This window comes from Phyllostomus hastatus, unplaced genomic scaffold (genome assembly GCF_019186645.2).
Source record: "Phyllostomus hastatus isolate PE091 unplaced genomic scaffold, TTU_PhHast_1.1 phas_scaffold_1066, whole genome shotgun sequence".
NCBI classification, from domain to species: Eukaryota; Metazoa; Chordata; class Mammalia; order Chiroptera; family Phyllostomidae; genus Phyllostomus; species Phyllostomus hastatus.
Genome location: NW_025334004.1, coordinates 8,383,626 through 8,401,268, shown reverse-complemented (window position 1 = coordinate 8,401,268; position 17,643 = coordinate 8,383,626). Strand labels below are relative to the sequence as shown.

At 40.9% G+C, this 17,643-nt stretch overlaps 2 protein-coding genes across 3 annotated transcripts in view; both read right to left on the bottom strand.

Annotated features, from left to right (window-relative positions):
• Window positions 1-828, bottom strand: part of HELLS (helicase, lymphoid specific) — a 35,370-nt gene extending 34,542 nt beyond the window's left edge. Inside the window, exons 1-2 of the mRNA XM_045854460.1 lie at window positions 680-828; window positions 145-266 (exon numbers count right to left, since the gene is read on the bottom strand). Of these exons, the coding sequence (XP_045710416.1) occupies window positions 145-266; window positions 680-710 (153 nt within the window). The 5' untranslated portion in view covers window positions 711-828. The remainder of the gene's footprint in view (window positions 1-144; window positions 267-679) is intronic.
• An 11,722-nt stretch (window positions 829-12,550) lies between these two features.
• Window positions 12,551-17,643, bottom strand: part of TBC1D12 (TBC1 domain family member 12) — a 78,703-nt gene continuing 73,610 nt past the window's right edge. For both annotated transcript variants that reach the window (XM_045853986.1, XM_045853987.1), the window contains exons 12-13: window positions 17,045-17,303; window positions 12,551-15,885 (exon numbers count right to left, since the gene is read on the bottom strand). In XM_045853986.1, the coding sequence (XP_045709942.1) occupies window positions 15,817-15,885; window positions 17,045-17,303 (328 nt within the window). In that variant the 3' untranslated portion in view covers window positions 12,551-15,816. The remainder of the gene's footprint in view (window positions 15,886-17,044; window positions 17,304-17,643) is intronic.

The window sequence follows — 17,643 nt, the reverse complement described above, 5'->3', positions numbered from 1 at the left end:
TGAATAACATAGTCCGTTTTAAAGTTTATTGGAAAAAAAAAAAAAAAAGACTGGGGAAACCGAGGATCCCAAACCACACCCCCGAGGAAGAAGCATCAGGTTACCACTGGCTTTAAGGTCGACAAACTTCATTCCTGAAGTTACCTTTTCTAGCATCTTCCGCTCCCTCTCAAGCCCAGCAGCCTCAAGCTGTTCTTCCTCCTCTAGCATGGCTGGGGTAATCACGGCAGGCTCCGGCTCTTCAACCTTCTCAGGAGCCAGGGGCCCTGGGGAGGAAGAAGGCTTCCAAGTTGCAGTTTTAAAAAAGTTTACCAATTACTCAGCTCCCACATAAAAACCTCTCCCTCCTTCCCAGATGCATTCGAGACAAACGTCTAACACTCATGGAGAGACGCCTGCGGCACCTCCGAAGAGACGCCACAGCTTTTCACTATGTCAACAAGTCACCTGGACCCCAGCTTACAAATTGGGGAGCTCGGGAAAATGCAGCTCTCCCATGTAAAATCTCCTACATCGTGCACCCCCAACTCACTCTTAACAGCTTCCTACTCCTTTTTCTCCGCATTCAATGCCTGGGGTAAGCTTTTCCCTCACAGTTTCGGCTGCGGCTTCCATGCTGGGGTCCCCTCCGCCCAGGAGGCCACCGCCCGTACCCAGAGAAAAGGTTCTCCTCACTCACCGTCGCTGCTTTTGGGCTGTTGAGCGGGCATGGCTGGACACACACTGCCGTACAAAGTCTCCTCTTCTCAGAACGTGCAACGCTCCCGCGCTACAGCCTCTCACCTGCCGCTGGCCCGAGTCTTCTCTACAGTTCCAGCGAAAGGAAAAAAGCGCGCTTCTCTTTCGCGGGGAAACAATGTCATCTCGCGATACTTCGTGCTCCCCGCCCCTACCCCCAGCCCCAGCCTCCCTTGGTGCGAGATTTGGTTCAGAAAACCCACCTGGGCGATGGTTAGCATTTATTTAGATTTCCGTCTTCGGGAAACTACTTTGTGCTGCATAAGTCAGCATTTAATTAGCTGTGATACTGGGCGAGTCTGCCTACTACGGAGAACCGTTTCCTCACGTGCTGGATGATACTTTAATAGCGCTCTTAATAGTTTTGCAAGGTATCTGCACACACTGGCTGATGTGGTTAAATTCCGCAAACTGATGATCCTTCTAGGTAGTAAATATGTAAGAGTACCCACGTGAGGATGTCAGAAACAAATATTGCCAAGCTCGCCTGCCATCCGCAATCAACATTTTGAGTGAAAATTCCCCAAAAGGACCCAGAAGAGACCTTTTTTTGTGGGTGGGGTGGCAGAGAAAAATAGCAAATCAAGAATAAGGTAGAGTTCAAGAAAGTTGTTTCAGGATAAGAGAGAAATGAATGCAGTGATAAACCAAGCGTTGAGGCCGGTAGAAAAGCAAGATTTAGGAATTCAATATGCCAATAATTAGAGTGTGCACAGGGTTTTTCTTGTCTCTGGTGGCTTCAACCTTCAGTCCCTTCCCTGCTTTCATGTCTGCAACCCTTCTAACAAGTTCCTGTTTTCCCCTTCCCCCTACCTCAGAATTTATGGTATGCCTGCCATGTAACTAACTACCTGTTTCCTTCATTTCTGACTCCCACAATTATAACAATTGAATTTGTACAAAATCTATGGATTTACAATGCACATCTGTAGCAACCTTCATAACAGAGATTAGCAAAGATTATTTTTATTCCTACCCTACAGTGAAAAAAACTGATGCTTAGAGAAAAATTGGCTTCTCCAGAAATCTGCAGTCACTTCCGGATAAAACAGGAGTCAAACTCAGGTCTTTTGACTCCTCGTTCAGTATTTTTTTTTATTTTTATTGAATTTATTTGGATGACATTGGTTAATAAAATTATGTTTCAAGTATACAGTTCAATAATACATCATCTGTATACTTTATTGTGTTCACCATCCAAAATCAAGTCACTTTCCTATAATTCAGTACTATTTTAAAATAAAATGTAGCCTCAGTTAATAATCACTCTTAAATACTATTTCATTCTAGTCAAAGACAATAGCTACCAGTCTCACTTTACATAAGATTTTTGACCTTCATCAAACTACTGTCCAAAATTTCTTCCTTCCTGACTTTTGAAATACTGCTTTGAAGGAGTTTTTCCCTAATGTATTGAAAAATGTTTCCTTGTTCCTTCTTTTGAATTCAAATGTGGCCCACTTTCCAAATTTTTCCTCAGTCTGCTATTTTTCTCTATTTACTTTGCTCCTTGTAGCAACTACGATACAGGCTTTATGCTCAGATAAAGTCTGACAATCTCCCTTCTAATTCATCAGAGACAGACTGAGGAAAATTTGCCCCAACACCCATGAGCTAGAGTTCAAGGCAATTTCATTGACTCTCAAAGGACAGACATTTCATGTAACATCTGGCCCTATACTTGTCAACATGAAGTGCACTGTTGCATTTCCCGACCTCGGTTTGCCATTATGCACATCTTCAACTTTAGTTCATTCACTTCTATTTAAGGGCCTACATTTAAATGTCTCCTGGGCACTAGAAACTTTTCTAACTGAATAGCAATGAACAAGACAGACAAGATTCCTGTTGCTATGGAACTTACCTAAATGTGTGTGGGAGGGAGTATGTGAGACATACTCTGCAAAATATTAGGTGGCAGTTCAGCCTAACTGGGTAGTTATTTGAGACTGGGTAATCAGGTTATTTGAGGAAGTGACAGACATTTAAGGTGAGAATCAATGTCCAGCAGTCAGCTGTCACAGAGATGGTCCACGAGCAGTCCAAGAATCTACAGCTCGTACAAAGGAACTAAAACAGGAATAAGATTATTAGAAGGGCAGTATGATTGAAGCAAAATTGGCAAGGGGGAGTGCCACAAAAAGAGGAAGACCATCCAGATAAGGCACTGATATTTTCTTCTAAGATGTTATATGTCATTATTTTCCCCTACTCATACTAAATGTCTTCCTCTTCTAGAATCCTTTCATATTAATGACTTCACCATTCATCCCATCGTAAAAGTAGAAAAAAAATCCAAAAAAACAAAATGCTCCCTCTCGCTTACATCAGATGACCCCACTTTCTGCCTACCTCGAACACTAAACAATAGCTAAAAGAACTCTCCTTTCAGATTCCTAACACCAGATTTACAAACCCACCTGCATCTGAAAACCTTTTCCACTTTCCCTCCAGTTATGCTCTGGATCCATCCCCCTACAGCCCATTCAGGAATCTTAAGATTACACATTATCCATTCTATTTCTTAAACCTTTACTTAACACTTTCCATTCACATTTAAATACTCAAATCTCTTCCATCTTAAAAAAAAGTTAAGAGGCAATCTCTATTCCCACCAATTTATTATCTGCTCTTTTCCTTTTTACAGCTAACTTTAGATTTATCTACATTAGCGATCTTTAATTTTCCTGCCTCCCACTGATTCTTCAACCACTTGTCCGGCTGACCCAGTCAAAACACACCAATATAACTAAGGAAATCAATAACCTACATGATGTGAAATTTAATGAACATCTCTTTTTTAAAAACCTTTGTTTACTAATTTGAGAGAGAGAGAGAGAGAGAAATGAAGGGAGAGAGTGAGAGAGAAATATCAATTTGTTGTTCCACCCATCCATGCATTCACTGGTTGACCCCTGACCAGGGATCATCCCACAACCCTGGTGTATCCGTATGATGCTCCAACCAACTGAGATACCGAGCTAAGACATCTCAGTTCTAATCTCAACCTCACTGCCACATAACACTATCAGACACTCCTTTAGGGAAGGACATTTCCCCCTCATTTTTCAGATATTCCTATTTCATTCTCTTCTACCCAACCTTTAAAAATGTTTGAGTTGAGTTTCTAGTTAAATGAATAATCTCTCTAATAGAAATATTCTAAATACAAGTTTACTGAAGAATGGTCGAAATAAAAACAACCTATTTACCTAGATCCATCATGGGTAGTGCCAAGCACTATTTTGGGCACTAGCAATTCAGCAGTTAAAAAAAAAAAAAAGAAGACAACGACCCTGGCTGGTGTGGCTCAGTGGATTGAGTGCCAGCCTGCAAATCAAAGGATTGCTCAGTCCATTCCCAGTCAGGGCACATGCCTGAGTTGCAGGCCAGGTCCCCGGTAAGGAAGGGGCACACAAAAGGCAACCACACATTGATGTTTCTCTCTGTCTCTTTCTCCCTCCCTCCCTCCCCCACTCTCTAAAAAAGATAAATGGGGGAGGGTAGGAGGGGGGACTGGATTGGGAATAAAAAGGAGAAAACTGTATTTGAACAATGATTAAAAAAAAAAGTAAAAAATAAATTAAAAAAAAGATAAATGAAGTATTTTAAAAAAAGAAAAAGAAGAAGAGCCCTGGCTGGTGTGGCTTGGTTGGTTGACGTGTTCTACAGTAGACCAACAGGTCATTGAATCTATTCCCAGTCAGGGAACAGGCCCAGATTGCAGGTTTGATCCCCAATTGGGATGCAAAGGAGGAAGCAAACAATTGAGCAACCAATTGGTGTTTCTCTCTCACATCAATGTTTCTCTTCCCCCTCCTTTTTGTCTCTCTCTCTAAAAGCAATGGAAAAATATGTCCTTGGGTAAAAATTTTAAAAAAATTTAAATGACACAGTATTTCTGACCTCAGAGTTTACACTGTAGTGAAAACAATATACAAACAACTATAGAAAACACTGTCAGCTAGTGATAATAGATATTATAAGGAAATATGAAGCAAAGTAAGGTTATGATAATGACAGAGATATTTACAGAAAACCAGACTCTGAGGAAGTAACATTAAGCAGGGGCCTGAATGAAAAAGAATATAAGTCACGCAAAGTCCTAGGCAAAAACATTACAGAGGAAACAGCAAGGTTGGCAGATTGAGAAAGGACAAGAAATCCATCAGGCCTAGAACTGAGTTAATGAAGTTTAGTAGTAGTTGAAATTGTAGAGACAGGCAGAAGCCAGAACAGCTAGGACCTTGTAGAGCAGGGTAAAGAATGGATTTTTGTTATGAGGAATGCCACAAGAGGGTCTTGGTAAGTAAATGACAGAATTTATGATCTTTTAAAAGGTCATAAACCATATGATTCAAAGTTTGATGAGAGACTTCCGGCCAAGATGGAGGCATAGGTAGACACACTGTACCTCCTCCCACAACCAAAAGAAGGACAACAAATTAAAACAACAACAACAACAACAACCAGAACTGCCAGATAATCGAACTGTATGGAAGTCTGACAAGCAAAGAGTTAAAGAAGAAACATTCATCCACACCGATAGGAGGGGCAGAGATGGGAAGCTGGGTAGAGAGGACTCCAGGCAAGGTGGTGGCTGGCAGACTGGGAGGGGCAAAGTGGCAGCTGGTGGGCAAGGCAGCAGCTGGCGGACCCAGTGAGGCGGCGGATTGTGGACTGAGCAATCCCACATTCGAGTACAGATAAACCGGGAGAACAACTGGGGAGTGAGACAGACTTCGCAACTCAGGGTTTTCAGGGAAATAAAGCCTCAAACCTCTGATTGAAAACACCTGTGGGGGTTGAGGCAGCAGCAGGAGAAACACCTGGCCTCACAGGAGAGTTCGTTGGAGAGTTCACTGGAGAGACCCATAAGGTCCTATAACATTCTAATACACAAACCCACCGACCCAGGAATCAGCGCCAGAAGGGCCCAATTTGCTTGTAGGTAGCAGGGGAAGTAACTGAAAACCCGCAGAGAGCAGAGCAAGGGGCATTGTTCCTCTCAAACCTCTGCCCCACATACAGTGTCACAATGCAGCAAAAATTGGTGAATACCTAAGGCTCTGTCCCTTATTACATAACCAGCAAGCAGAGACCCCCCCACCAAAAAATGGCCCAAATGAAATAACAAATCAAAGCTCCAGAAAAAATACAACTAAGCAACAAAGAGATAGCCAACCTATCAGATGCAGAGTTCAAAACACTGGTAAAGAGGATGCTCACAGAATCGGTTGAATATGGTCATAAATCAGATGAAAAAGTAAAGGCTATGCTAAGTGAAATAAAGGAAAATGTACAGGGAACCAAGAGTGACAGGAAGGAAACTGGGACTCAAATCAACAGTGTGGACCAGAAGGAAGAAAGACACATTCAACGAGAACAGAATGAAAGAACAAGAATTCAAAAAAATGAGGAGAGGCTTAGGAACCTCCAGGACATCTTTAAACATTCCAACATCCAAATCATAGGGGCACCAGAAGGAGAAGAGGAAGAGCAAGAAATGGAAAACTTATTTGAACAAATAATGAAAGAGAACTTCCTGAATGTGGCAAAGGAAATAGACTTCCAGGAAGTCCAGGAAGCTCAGAGAGTCCCAAAGAACTTGGACCTAAGGAGGAACACGCCAAGGCACATCATAATTACATTAGCCAAGATTAAAGATAAGGAGAGAATCTTAAAAGCAAGAGAAAAGGAGACAGTTACCTACAAAGGAGTTCCCATAACACTGTCAGCTGATTTCTCAAAAGAAACTTGACAGGCAAGAAGGGGCTGGAAAGAAGTATTCAAAACATGCAATGCAAGGACCTACATCCAAGATCACTCTATCCAGCAAAGCTCTCATTTAGAATGGAAGGGCAGATAAAGTGCTTCTCAGATAAGGTCAAGTTAAAGGAGTTCATCATCACCAAGCTCTTATTATCTGAAATGTTAAAGAGACTTATCTAAGAAAAAGAAGATAAAAAATGTGAACACTAAAATGACAACAAACTCACAGTTATTAACAACCACACCTAAAACAAAAACAAAAACAAACTAAGCAAACAACTAGAACAGGAACAGGACCACAGAAATGGAGATCACACGGAGGGTTAGGAGGGTTATCAGCAGGGGAGTGAGAAGGAAAAGGTACAGAGAGTAAGTAGCATAAGTGGTAGGTAGAAAACAGACAGGGGAAAGTTAAGAATACTATAGGGAATGTAGAAGCCAAAGAACTTATGTGTATGACCCACGGACAGGAACTAAAGGTGGGGAATGTGGGTGGGAGGAGGTGTGCAGGGCAGAGGGGAATAAAGGGGGGGAAATGGGACAACTGTAATAGCATAATCAATAAAATATATTTTTAAAAAGTTTGATGAGAATTGCTTCATTTTCAAGTGCTTCCATAAGTGGATTCAAAAATCAAATCATAAGAAATATTACCACAAAGTGATGAAAAATTACCTTCTTGCAGCACAATTTATTTAAAAATTACTTAGTATTAATAATAGAACAAACACTTTCACTTTCCAGTTTATCTTCTCAGGTTAAAGTCTAAACACAGCATTCAAAGCTTTTTACAATCCACAGGAGTTTTAATCAAATAAATTAATTCCTTTTCAAAGTTTCTTAAGAATATAGATGCTAAAATTAAAAGTCATGGGATTTAGGTGTGTGTTGCCACCCTTCAAGGCCAGGCAGCTTCGTGGTATTCATGCAGATGGAAAAATATTCATGGAGCTGTTGGTATGTCTGCCATGCCTTTATTCATGGGTGGGCGAGCCACGCACTCTGCAAACTGAGTGTCTATATGCATGTCTCATGTTGTAGCCCCTGCTCCCCAGAGTGCCACCTGTCCCCTTGCATGTCTTTCATCATCATCCCCCTGGCAGCAGGGAGTCCCTACCTGTTTAAGTACTAGAGGGGAACAAAGCTGGAAAACTGCCAGAACATGACATAACATAAGAGAATTCTGTATATGTAAGCTCACTTCATGTTATGGGAACAGTTTATTGGACCCAGTCTCAAGGCTATAAGAACACTAGTTATCAGTCCCCTCCAAGATTATGGGAACACTGTTTCCCTTAGCTACCCAGACACCTGAGCCAGATTACCTTCATTTACCCTACAATCCACCCCTTCTGGGCTCCTTACATTACAATCTACTCGAGGATGTCTTCTGCAGGGTTCTTTGGTGAGGAGGGCAGAGCTCTGCACCCATAACCCACAACAACAGTACAGGCTACAGCAACAAGCAAGCAAAACACAAGCACTGCAGCAGCAGCCATACAAGTTTCAACCACATACAGCCAAAACACAGGTAATCAGGTCACCCCTAGGTACATGGCCAGTCCAATTCCCATACGAGTAAGGCCACTCATGTGAGCCACCCACCTAGAGGGTCTCAGGGGGAACTGTAGCCCTTGCACCATTCTGCACCTTCCAGCAATGTCCAAGAACATGGGTCTGACACAGAACTGTTGGAGTTCAGCCCCCCTGGGCTTATCCTTTGGAGTTCTCAATACAAAAGGGCACTGGTCCAGCCAGCTTCCACGGCCTCAGCTATGAGCCACCCCAAGCCATCCCATATGGAGTGGCCGCTTAACAGCCTGGGCCAGTCATACCACTGCTTCTCCCCAGCATAGATGTCAGTCCAGGTAGCATTTTACAAGGGATGTTAGCTGTTCCACTGGTTCTGAAGCCAAGTCCAGTTTGAGACAGAAATAGGAGAGATGTACCATGGGAGGCCAGTCAACATGCTCAGGGGAATTCAGTGCAGACCCAGAACGCAGATTGGTTAGCCACTGAGGCATAGGTATGAACCCAGTCCACTAAGATGTTACCTTGCACTCTAAGGGCGAAGAGACAAAGTAATTATAGGTACCAGTAAAGGCAAGTCATGTCCCTCTGGCAATATACAAGCCAGCTTCTAGTCAGCCGATAAGACAGTGGCTGGCAGAGGGGGTCTTCCTGGGCATGAACACTAGACCTTTTGTTTCTCAACTGGGGGTTCAGCATCTATTTGCAGTAACAGGGGAGAATTCATAAAGGGTCATAGGGGAATCACAAAGGTGCCATAAAGAAGCATTTCATGGTCTGCTGGCCCTGCCTGGTTTCAGAAGCTGTAACCTCCCCATGGCTAAGGCTGAGTGACCAACCTTGGGTCCATAAGCCACTAAGGAGAAAAAGCTTATCTCCCTGTCAGGGGCACCCCTTCTGCCCCTTTTACTTGACCCTGCCTGACCCCTAGTGCATGATTGGTTAGCCAATGACGGGTAAGATTCCTCAAGGGATGGATGACCTAAGACAGGCATAGTTACAGGCACCCTCAAGGAAGGACTTGGGGGGCTATAGAAAAAGGGGGTGATGGACTCTCACCCCTTGCCTTTGACATAGCCCGAGTCCTCATTCTGTCTGCAAGAAGTCTCCTAGTCTCTTGGCTGCCTTACTTCCCCCATCTGACTTAAGCCTGAAACAATGTGGTGCAGCCCTGGGCAGGAACAGGATGTTCCCCAGGGCAATCAGGCCTAGGAAGGAATGCATAAAATCTTGTGAAACCTGCTTTACTAAGAATGCTCTCAATTTTCTGATAAGGGTCTGAGCAGGATATGAGTTTGTTTCCCAAAGTTTTGTAGCCCTTTAGCTAACGGACCCTGGCTCAGAATAAGCCCTTGTAGTTCTTTGTATGTTATCTATTGTTTGATCCTTGCTGCCTGAAAATGATTGATGAGCTTTACCTGCATTTCTGTGTCAAATTGAACCCAGTAAAAGCCCATTGAGAAAAAGACTCTTAGCCCTTCTCCTTTGAGAGATCAGCCACCTTTCCTCCCCAAGCAGATCATGTCTTGGTAGACTTATTCTCATCTGTGGTGGCTGGGGGGTGGAGGGCTGCAGGCAGAGCCCCCCGCCGACTAGACTAGTAGATATGTCACCTTTAAGACTGGGGGCCATGTCCCAATCATCCAGGGCACTATTTGTAAACCTCTCTCCACCCCTTAACCCCAAGGGGCAACAAGAGCCACCCAGCGTTTGTGCGGGGCTTTGATTTCTCAAGGTCATATCCAAGTGGCTGTTTGTCCTCGCTCCAGGCCTTCTGGAGAAGGCAGGAGAATATTCCCATTTTCCCATGCCTGGTTTCAGCAAGGTATCCGTAGTCTGTACCTGCAGCTGACTTGGAGCAGCAGTCCCATGGAATAACACTTTCACCAGAGTCAGGCCCCTCTTCTGACTCCTGTCATTTAGAGTCTGGAGGACAGTCCACAAGAATTTTGTCCAACCCCTCAGCATAGGGATGACAGCTGCAACTCGCAGGCTCTGCTTTAAGAAACCATTGTTCCATTCAATCGTTCCAGCAGCTTGGGGATGATAGGCTACATAAAATTTCCAGTCAATCTGCAAGTCCTGAGCCCGCTATTGTACCAAGGCCCCAGTAAAATGCATTCCCTGATCACTTTCAATGATTAGGGGTTACCCATAAGCAGCACATAACTGCTCCAGTGCAGCAGACCAATCACGGCTTTCTGATTTGGGTGCTGTGTGGGATAAGCAGCTAAAAATCCTGTGGCCGTGTCCACACCTGTAATAGCATATGTATATCCCTTTGAACTAGTTAGGGGCCCAATTATATCCACCTACCACTCAGTTAGTGGTACCCATCCCTGCACTACCTGTCCAGAAGTTCCCACAGCCCTTTGGGGATGCTCTCATGAGCAAACAACACAGGTCTCACAAGCTTCTTGTACCTCTGCTAAGGTAACAGGTAACCCCCAAGTTTTGATAGTGGCCCACATGGTCTTCTGCCTAGCATGTAAGAGGCGACAGTGTAGCCCCTGGGCTACTTCCCTTCCTGAGGGACTGGCAGGTACCATTTCTAGCCACTGCACCTTGGCTAGAATATCAGGCTCATCATTCCCAGGGGAAGCAAGAGATGCATGTCTAGTAACATGATTTAAAGTGATTTCTTTCTGGTGGCTTAATTCCCATAAGTCTTGCCTCAAAGCCTGTCCCCACAATGGTCTATGCATAACCATCCATTTATTTGCATGTCATGTACGGATCCATAATGTTAGCCCCTGGTACACTGCCCAACTCTCAGTGCAATAGTCAGGGGCAGGGCTTCATTGACCGCCACTATCCAAACAACATGGAGTTCAGCCCATTGACTGCTTTGCCCCATACCTGTGTCAAACCAGATAGTCTGTTTCTGGTTGGACAGCCACAGCAGTCCACATAGCAGGCTGGACCTGGCTGGATCCATCAGTGTACCATGCATCTGAGGGAATGGGTGCCTGCCCCTCCCAGAAGGGGCTAGTTTCTACTTCCTCTATAGGGACAGGAACAGTAGATTTCTCATCTACATAGATAACTAAACCTAACACTTCCTGTAGTTCAGCCCACAAAGGGCTAGTGGACAGAGTACTCCTTTGCTGCAGATAAGCCCCCCACTTAGTCCGCATGGGCGTCTGAACCATCCCACTACAAGGCTTGGCCATCCCGTCCTGGACCCACCCTGCAATGGGATACGTGGTCCTAACTGGTGCAGTTCCTGTTATGGCCTCTGTGGCCAACAGGGCAGCATAACTACAGCCAGCTGCTTTTCAATCAAAGAGTACGGTACCTCTGCTCCTCCTTTCCATAGTTGAGACCAGAAACCCAAGGGCTGATGGAAGCCATTCCGATCACTGCCACAAACCCCATCCAAAGCCTTCCTGTGTCACATGCCCATTTAGCTCACAGGTTCTAAAAGGATCCACAGACTTAAGCCTTCAAGGCCTTTTTTCTCTGCCTCGGAGGTTGCGTAACTTCGCAGTGTCAGGAAGTGCAATCTCCTCTTCTTCAGCCTTCAGGGCTTCTGCTCCCTTTTGGGGCTCTTGGGACTTCACTGTCTTAAAGCATAGTCTCCATCTCAGCTTGCAAAGCTGAAGGAAACACCCAGCCCATGGCCCCCACAGCTGCAGAGGCACTGAGCTTTTCTAGGGTCTTCCCCACCACCCACAGGGCTTTCTCCACTGTGTTGGGTGTGCCCGTGACATAGGGCCAGTGATGGGGTGGGAGGCCAAGCTTCCAGGAGTCCTGCCACCAAATACCACCTGCCTGTGATGGGCCACTCCAAGCCCCCCTCCAGGGGTGCCTGCTCTATGGCATTCTGTGATGAATCCTGCCAACTATGCCAGTTGTATTGCCACCCTTCAAGGCCAGGCACCTTCATGGTATTCATGCAGATGGAAAAATATTCACAGAGCTGTTGAGATGTCTGCCATGCCTTTATTCATGGGTGGGCGAGCCACGCACTCTGCAAACTGAGTGTCTATATGCATGTCTCATGTTGTAGCCCCTGCTCCCCAGCATGGCACTCATTGTAGCACCTGTCCCCTTGCATGTCTCTCATCATCATCCCCCTGGCAGCAGGGAGTTCCTACCTATTTAAGTACTAGAGGGGAACAAAGCTGGAAAACTGCCAGAACATTACATAATGTAACAGAATTCTGCACATGTAAGCTCACTTCATGTTATGGGAACAGTTTATTGGACCCAGTCTCAAGGCTATAAGAACACTAGTTATCAGGCCCCTCCAAGGGTATGTGAACATTGTTTCCCTTAGCTACCCAGACACTTGGGCCAAAAAGCCAGACTGCTTCCACTTACCCTACAAGGTGATAATCAAAATAAATCATCTACTTACAATACTGATTATTAATACTGCCTAGTCAAGAAAAACTTAAAAGTTTTACTTTCTGCTTTTATACTACCAAGTGCATAGTATTATGCTTGAAGATGAAAAATGAGAACAAATGTATATATACCACTGTTGTCAATTTTATATACTGTCTGTATTTATTATTTACAATTTCATTACAAAAGTGATTTTCCAAATACATTGCAATTGTACAAAAGTCATTTCACCTTAAATAAAATCATGAAAGTATTGTTTACTTAAATGTTCAGCAAATGAAACACTTCCGCACTGCAATTTTTAAAATTCAAATTTCCTTCTGGTGTTTATTAAAAAATAAACCCAACCAACAGAATGAAATACACATAGTAAAACCTCATTATTTGGAATCAAGGGAAGATCAACATGAATGGTGGAATGTTCAGAAAGATGCAATTTTGCTAACTTTTCAAGCCTGTTAACTTATATGTAGCCTATTAAAATATTAAGACTCAGTGCTTGGTACACAATCAGAACTTAACAAATGTTTGTGCATTCATCAAAGTACAAAGCAATTAACTTCTGTTACAATTAACCCTCTAGTAAGCAAAAAACATTTTTAAAGGCCAAGGCTTTCCTCTCTCTCAGAAGTGGCTGGTTTCCCCAAAATCTTTTTAAAAAACTACCTAATTTTTTTGCTTGTTTTTACATATTATGAAGCAGTAATGTTCTAATTAATGAAGTCTGACTATATTTGGGAATTCATATTTTGGATACTGCTTTCATTCAAAATAATATGAATTCAATACAAAAATCACTCCCTCCCCCCAACTCAAGACTTTGTTTTCTGACACTATGACAACTAGTCATAGCAAATTAAAATCTAATTTTCCAATGCTACCTCATATATTTTTTTGCTTCTTTTATACCAATCTCTGTTGTTTGAATATACTCATGGAATACAAAATAATTCTCTTTTCCAAACAAAAATATGATATGAATAATCAAAATAAGCCATATGGCATTATGAAGTAAGATAAATTATTCCATGATTGCATGCTTTAGAATTATACCTCCAACAGTGTAGACTCTAAAAAAGTTGACTTTTCTAGATAAAAACAGCATCAGTTCCTCAGTTACAATGAAAACTGTCATCTCGAAGTCAGAGGCTTTGAAACTTCAGTGCCCTTTTGCAAATGCTAACTAACTTTTGTAAAGTCAAGTATACTGAATCATTAACATTATATGGTCATCAGTGCAAAAGAAATCAGCAAAAACTATGATTATGTTATGTACCTTTAAAAAGCTATGTTAGTTATTGGAATTTTCTAGTAGCACTTAACACAATACAGACCAGGGCTAAAAGAACAATGAAGTGAGAAATACATATATGTTAAGCAGACAAAATGAAACACCATATTAAATTGACATCACCTTGAGGACAGCAGAAAAAGTTAGTATTCTACGTGAATCACCCCATACTGCCTGTATGGGAGGTTGGAGGGAAGATACAGTATAGTATCTTAGCTGCCAGTACTGTCAGTCTCAAGAGGCTGAAGGCCTATGTATCCCTTGGAAGAGAAATTTGGCAATAAAAATGTTTGTTCCTTTTTTCTCCAAATGTGGTAAAATAAACAGATAGCCCCAAAGTAATGAAGACTCATTTCAAGTAATTACTCTGCTTATATGTTTTATTTACACAGTAATTGTTAATAGTGGTTTTTAGTGAATTCCTTGTATTTACATTTTATATACACATTTATACTTGAAAGGTAAAGAAACTGTACAATAATAAAAATGAGAAAAAGAAATAGAGTAATTTAGGTCCAACTCAGGAAGGAAGTACACAAAAGGAAGATTAAATTCAGGCAGGCAGTATAACCTCAATGAGATTACTGCCAGGGCTTACAGTTCTTCTATCAAGGTCACAAACATGAAGGAAGTAGTTACCAGAGTCAAAATGTTACTGTAAAACCTATTAAGACCCTGGGCACTCCCTCAATATTTCATTATACTACTAGTTTCCATTAAGCAAGCTCCTATGACAGGAGTTAACTTCTGAGGGTTCCAATAGTGGTCCCTAGGTTAGAATGACCCATGGGGTAAAAATATATGGGCACATCTGGTCCCATACTCCTAAAGAGGCAGTCACTACGCTAACAAGGTTCTCAGGCCTGTTAGATTGAAGACAATATACCACTAACAGAAAGAGTGTGCTTAAGTGTTGTTTCAAACCAAACTGCAACATAAAAGCACACTATAAATCTAATTATTAACCAAATAGCATGTTATATAGACATCACTCATAATACTAAAGTGATTTATTTTAGGTTTAAAAATTAAACATATTATAATAAATTTAATGTCAATTTACCAATAATTAATCATCTCTTTATCCACTATACCATCAAAGTTAGACTCATTAGAAAAAAGTTCATTTGATCTTTTTCTTTTACTCTTATTTCCATTGATTAGAAAATTATGCATATTATTTTACAAGTCATGGACTTGGCTACATATTAAGATTTCAAATTTCAAACTGAAATTAACAAATTTCATTTCTACAAATAGTGAAAGAAATTCCAAGTCTTGCCAAGTAGCATGCTATTTAAGAACTGTCAGAATTCATACTTTTTAATCTTACCAGTGAAAAATCTCATTTACATTTATGGACATACTCCCCAAATCAAGTCTTCAGTCCACTAAAGTGCAAAGAACTTTCCTTCAAACAGTTAGCTTTTTAAATTACTAGATGAACAATTTTTTTAGACTAGAAACAGAAAGTCTAAAATTCTTTGAGTCCTAGGAATTCCTTAAGGGAAAAAAACAATTTCCCTTCAAAAACAAATAGGATACTGTAGAAAAAAATCTAAACAAATGCAAATCAATTTCCCAAGTATTTCCAGTTTCCGAATAACCAAAATTTGCCCCAGTCAGTGTATGAAGATAAACAACTTCAGTAACTTATATAATTTATACCAAAGTTGCTTACTTTTGGTCTATAATATCTTAAAAAGGTCAGAACTAGAGACAGACAATATCTGTACTAAGGTATTTTTCCAAATAGTATTTTGGAAGTTAAACAAGTAGTATTTAACAATCCTGCTCTGACCTCCAAAGTGCCTTTATGGTAACTGTTAAAAAAGAAAAGATGCTATAAAAATTTGAAGTATCTCCAAAGCTGTTAAAAAATTTTATTGCATTACTGTTCACTCCAAATCACTTAAACTTTTTCCTTTGTAAATACCTCTGCCTACAAAATACTATCTTATTAAAATACTGTCAATAGATTACTTATTTCATTTACTTCAGTCACAAACTTCCAAATCAGCAGTTTTCCACATCTTGATTCTGTTAGATTTCTCCATGCTTTTTACATAGGAAACAAACAACTTGCATCAAAAAACACATTTATATTCCAATTAGTCTGTTAATTTTGAAGATTAGCTTTTCAGAGCAGGACTACTATTCTTGTCTCCTTCTTTAATATCCTTCATTACAGATGCAAAGACCTGAAATTATACAGAATAAAGATGAATCCTAAAAAAACTATTATGTAGATTAAAGAGGCTGAAATAACTATATTGTATTAATATGAAAAAGCTTGCTCTGGCTGGTGTGGCTCAGCGGATTGAATGCGGGCCTGTGAACCAAAGGGCCGGCAGTTCAATTCCCACTCAGGGTACACACCTGGGTTGTGGGTCAGGTCCCCAACTGGGCGCATGTAAGAGGCAACCAATCAATATATCTCTCACACTTCGATGTTTCTCCCCCTTTCTTTCTCCCTCCTGTCCCCTCTAAACAAAAATAAATAAATGTCCCCTCTCTCTAAAAATAAATAAAATCTTTAAAAAAACAAGAAAAAACTTTAGTATATGTTAACTCTGTCCCCAGAGTTAAGTTTGAAACAGCCATTCTCAAATCCTTTTGTTTCAACCCAACTTTATGGTATATAATTAAATTTCAGTTTACATCGCTTGTTAAAAACAAGTTGGGGCAAAAATAGGTTTACAGTTGTTCGTATGGAAAATATTACAATAATTAATAAATAATAATACAGGAATAAACTCTGGGTTTTGCGTACTCACAGCTTTACATGTATTTTTGCCCCATCCTTTATTCTTAAATTACTATTTGGTAACAGAACATCTTCTGGACCAATACTCCTACATTTCTTTTTCACAAGCAATAAAACTGTGAGTTTTTTATAATGCCTACTGTCTATCATTCATGGAGCTTAACTTAAGTCACTTAACTTAGACTGCCAGTGTTTGCTTCCCTAACAAGACTAAGCATCTAGAAAGCCAGAATCATACATTATTTTCTTTCCATTGCAAACCCTTAATATACAGCAGGTGTTTACACAATTGCTGTCTATTTGAAATACTAAAGTAATAATATATTTTACCTGGCAAAGACATGATTACTATAGGTTGTACTTTGCTGAACTCCTAAGATATTACTGAACTTACAGAAAAATAAATCCACGGGTCTGGAGGAGTCAAAGAGGAGCTATCTGTTTTAAACTTGTTCTTTTAAAGTCAAGAATTATTTTTAATAAAAGATTATTTTTATTTTAAGCACTAACATTTGAGAAATATGTAACTTTGTTATATAAAGTCAACTGATTGCTTTAACACATCTATTAGCAGTATGAAAATGTCACCCTACCTGAGTCCATTTTTTGGTGCTATTTTGCATCTGAATGGCAGCAATACAGCTGAACAGCTTTTCTGATGTGATATCTTCTGGTAATTTAGTTAGAAACTGTGCTATATGAATAAAATCCATCTGTAGGAGGATATCTTCATATAATCGGAGGATTCCTAATCCAGTCCTAAATAAGAATTCTTCCCCATCTCTGCAAAATACATCCCAGACTCGACATGCCAGATCAAGTGGTAGTGATTTGCTATATAAAGTGAAGATCCTAAAATTAGAAGAAAAAATAATCACTGAACTTTTTCATTTCTTAAACAGTGCTTAATTAGGGATAAAGAAGCAAATAAAATATGGCTCCATCCCTCAAAGAACTTTAATAATACAAAATTAAGTAATAAATAACGAAATCATGTGAGTTTACCTTACATAGAGACAATGGCCCAATACAAATTAGAGGGCAGAACAGCCTAGTTGTCAAGGGTATGGCTCTGAAACCAGAATGCCAGAGTTTGAATCTTAGATATGCAACTTATTAGTTGTGTTACCTTGAGCAAGATTATTCTTGTTGTCTCTCAATTTCCCCATTAGTAAACAAAAGATAATGCTAC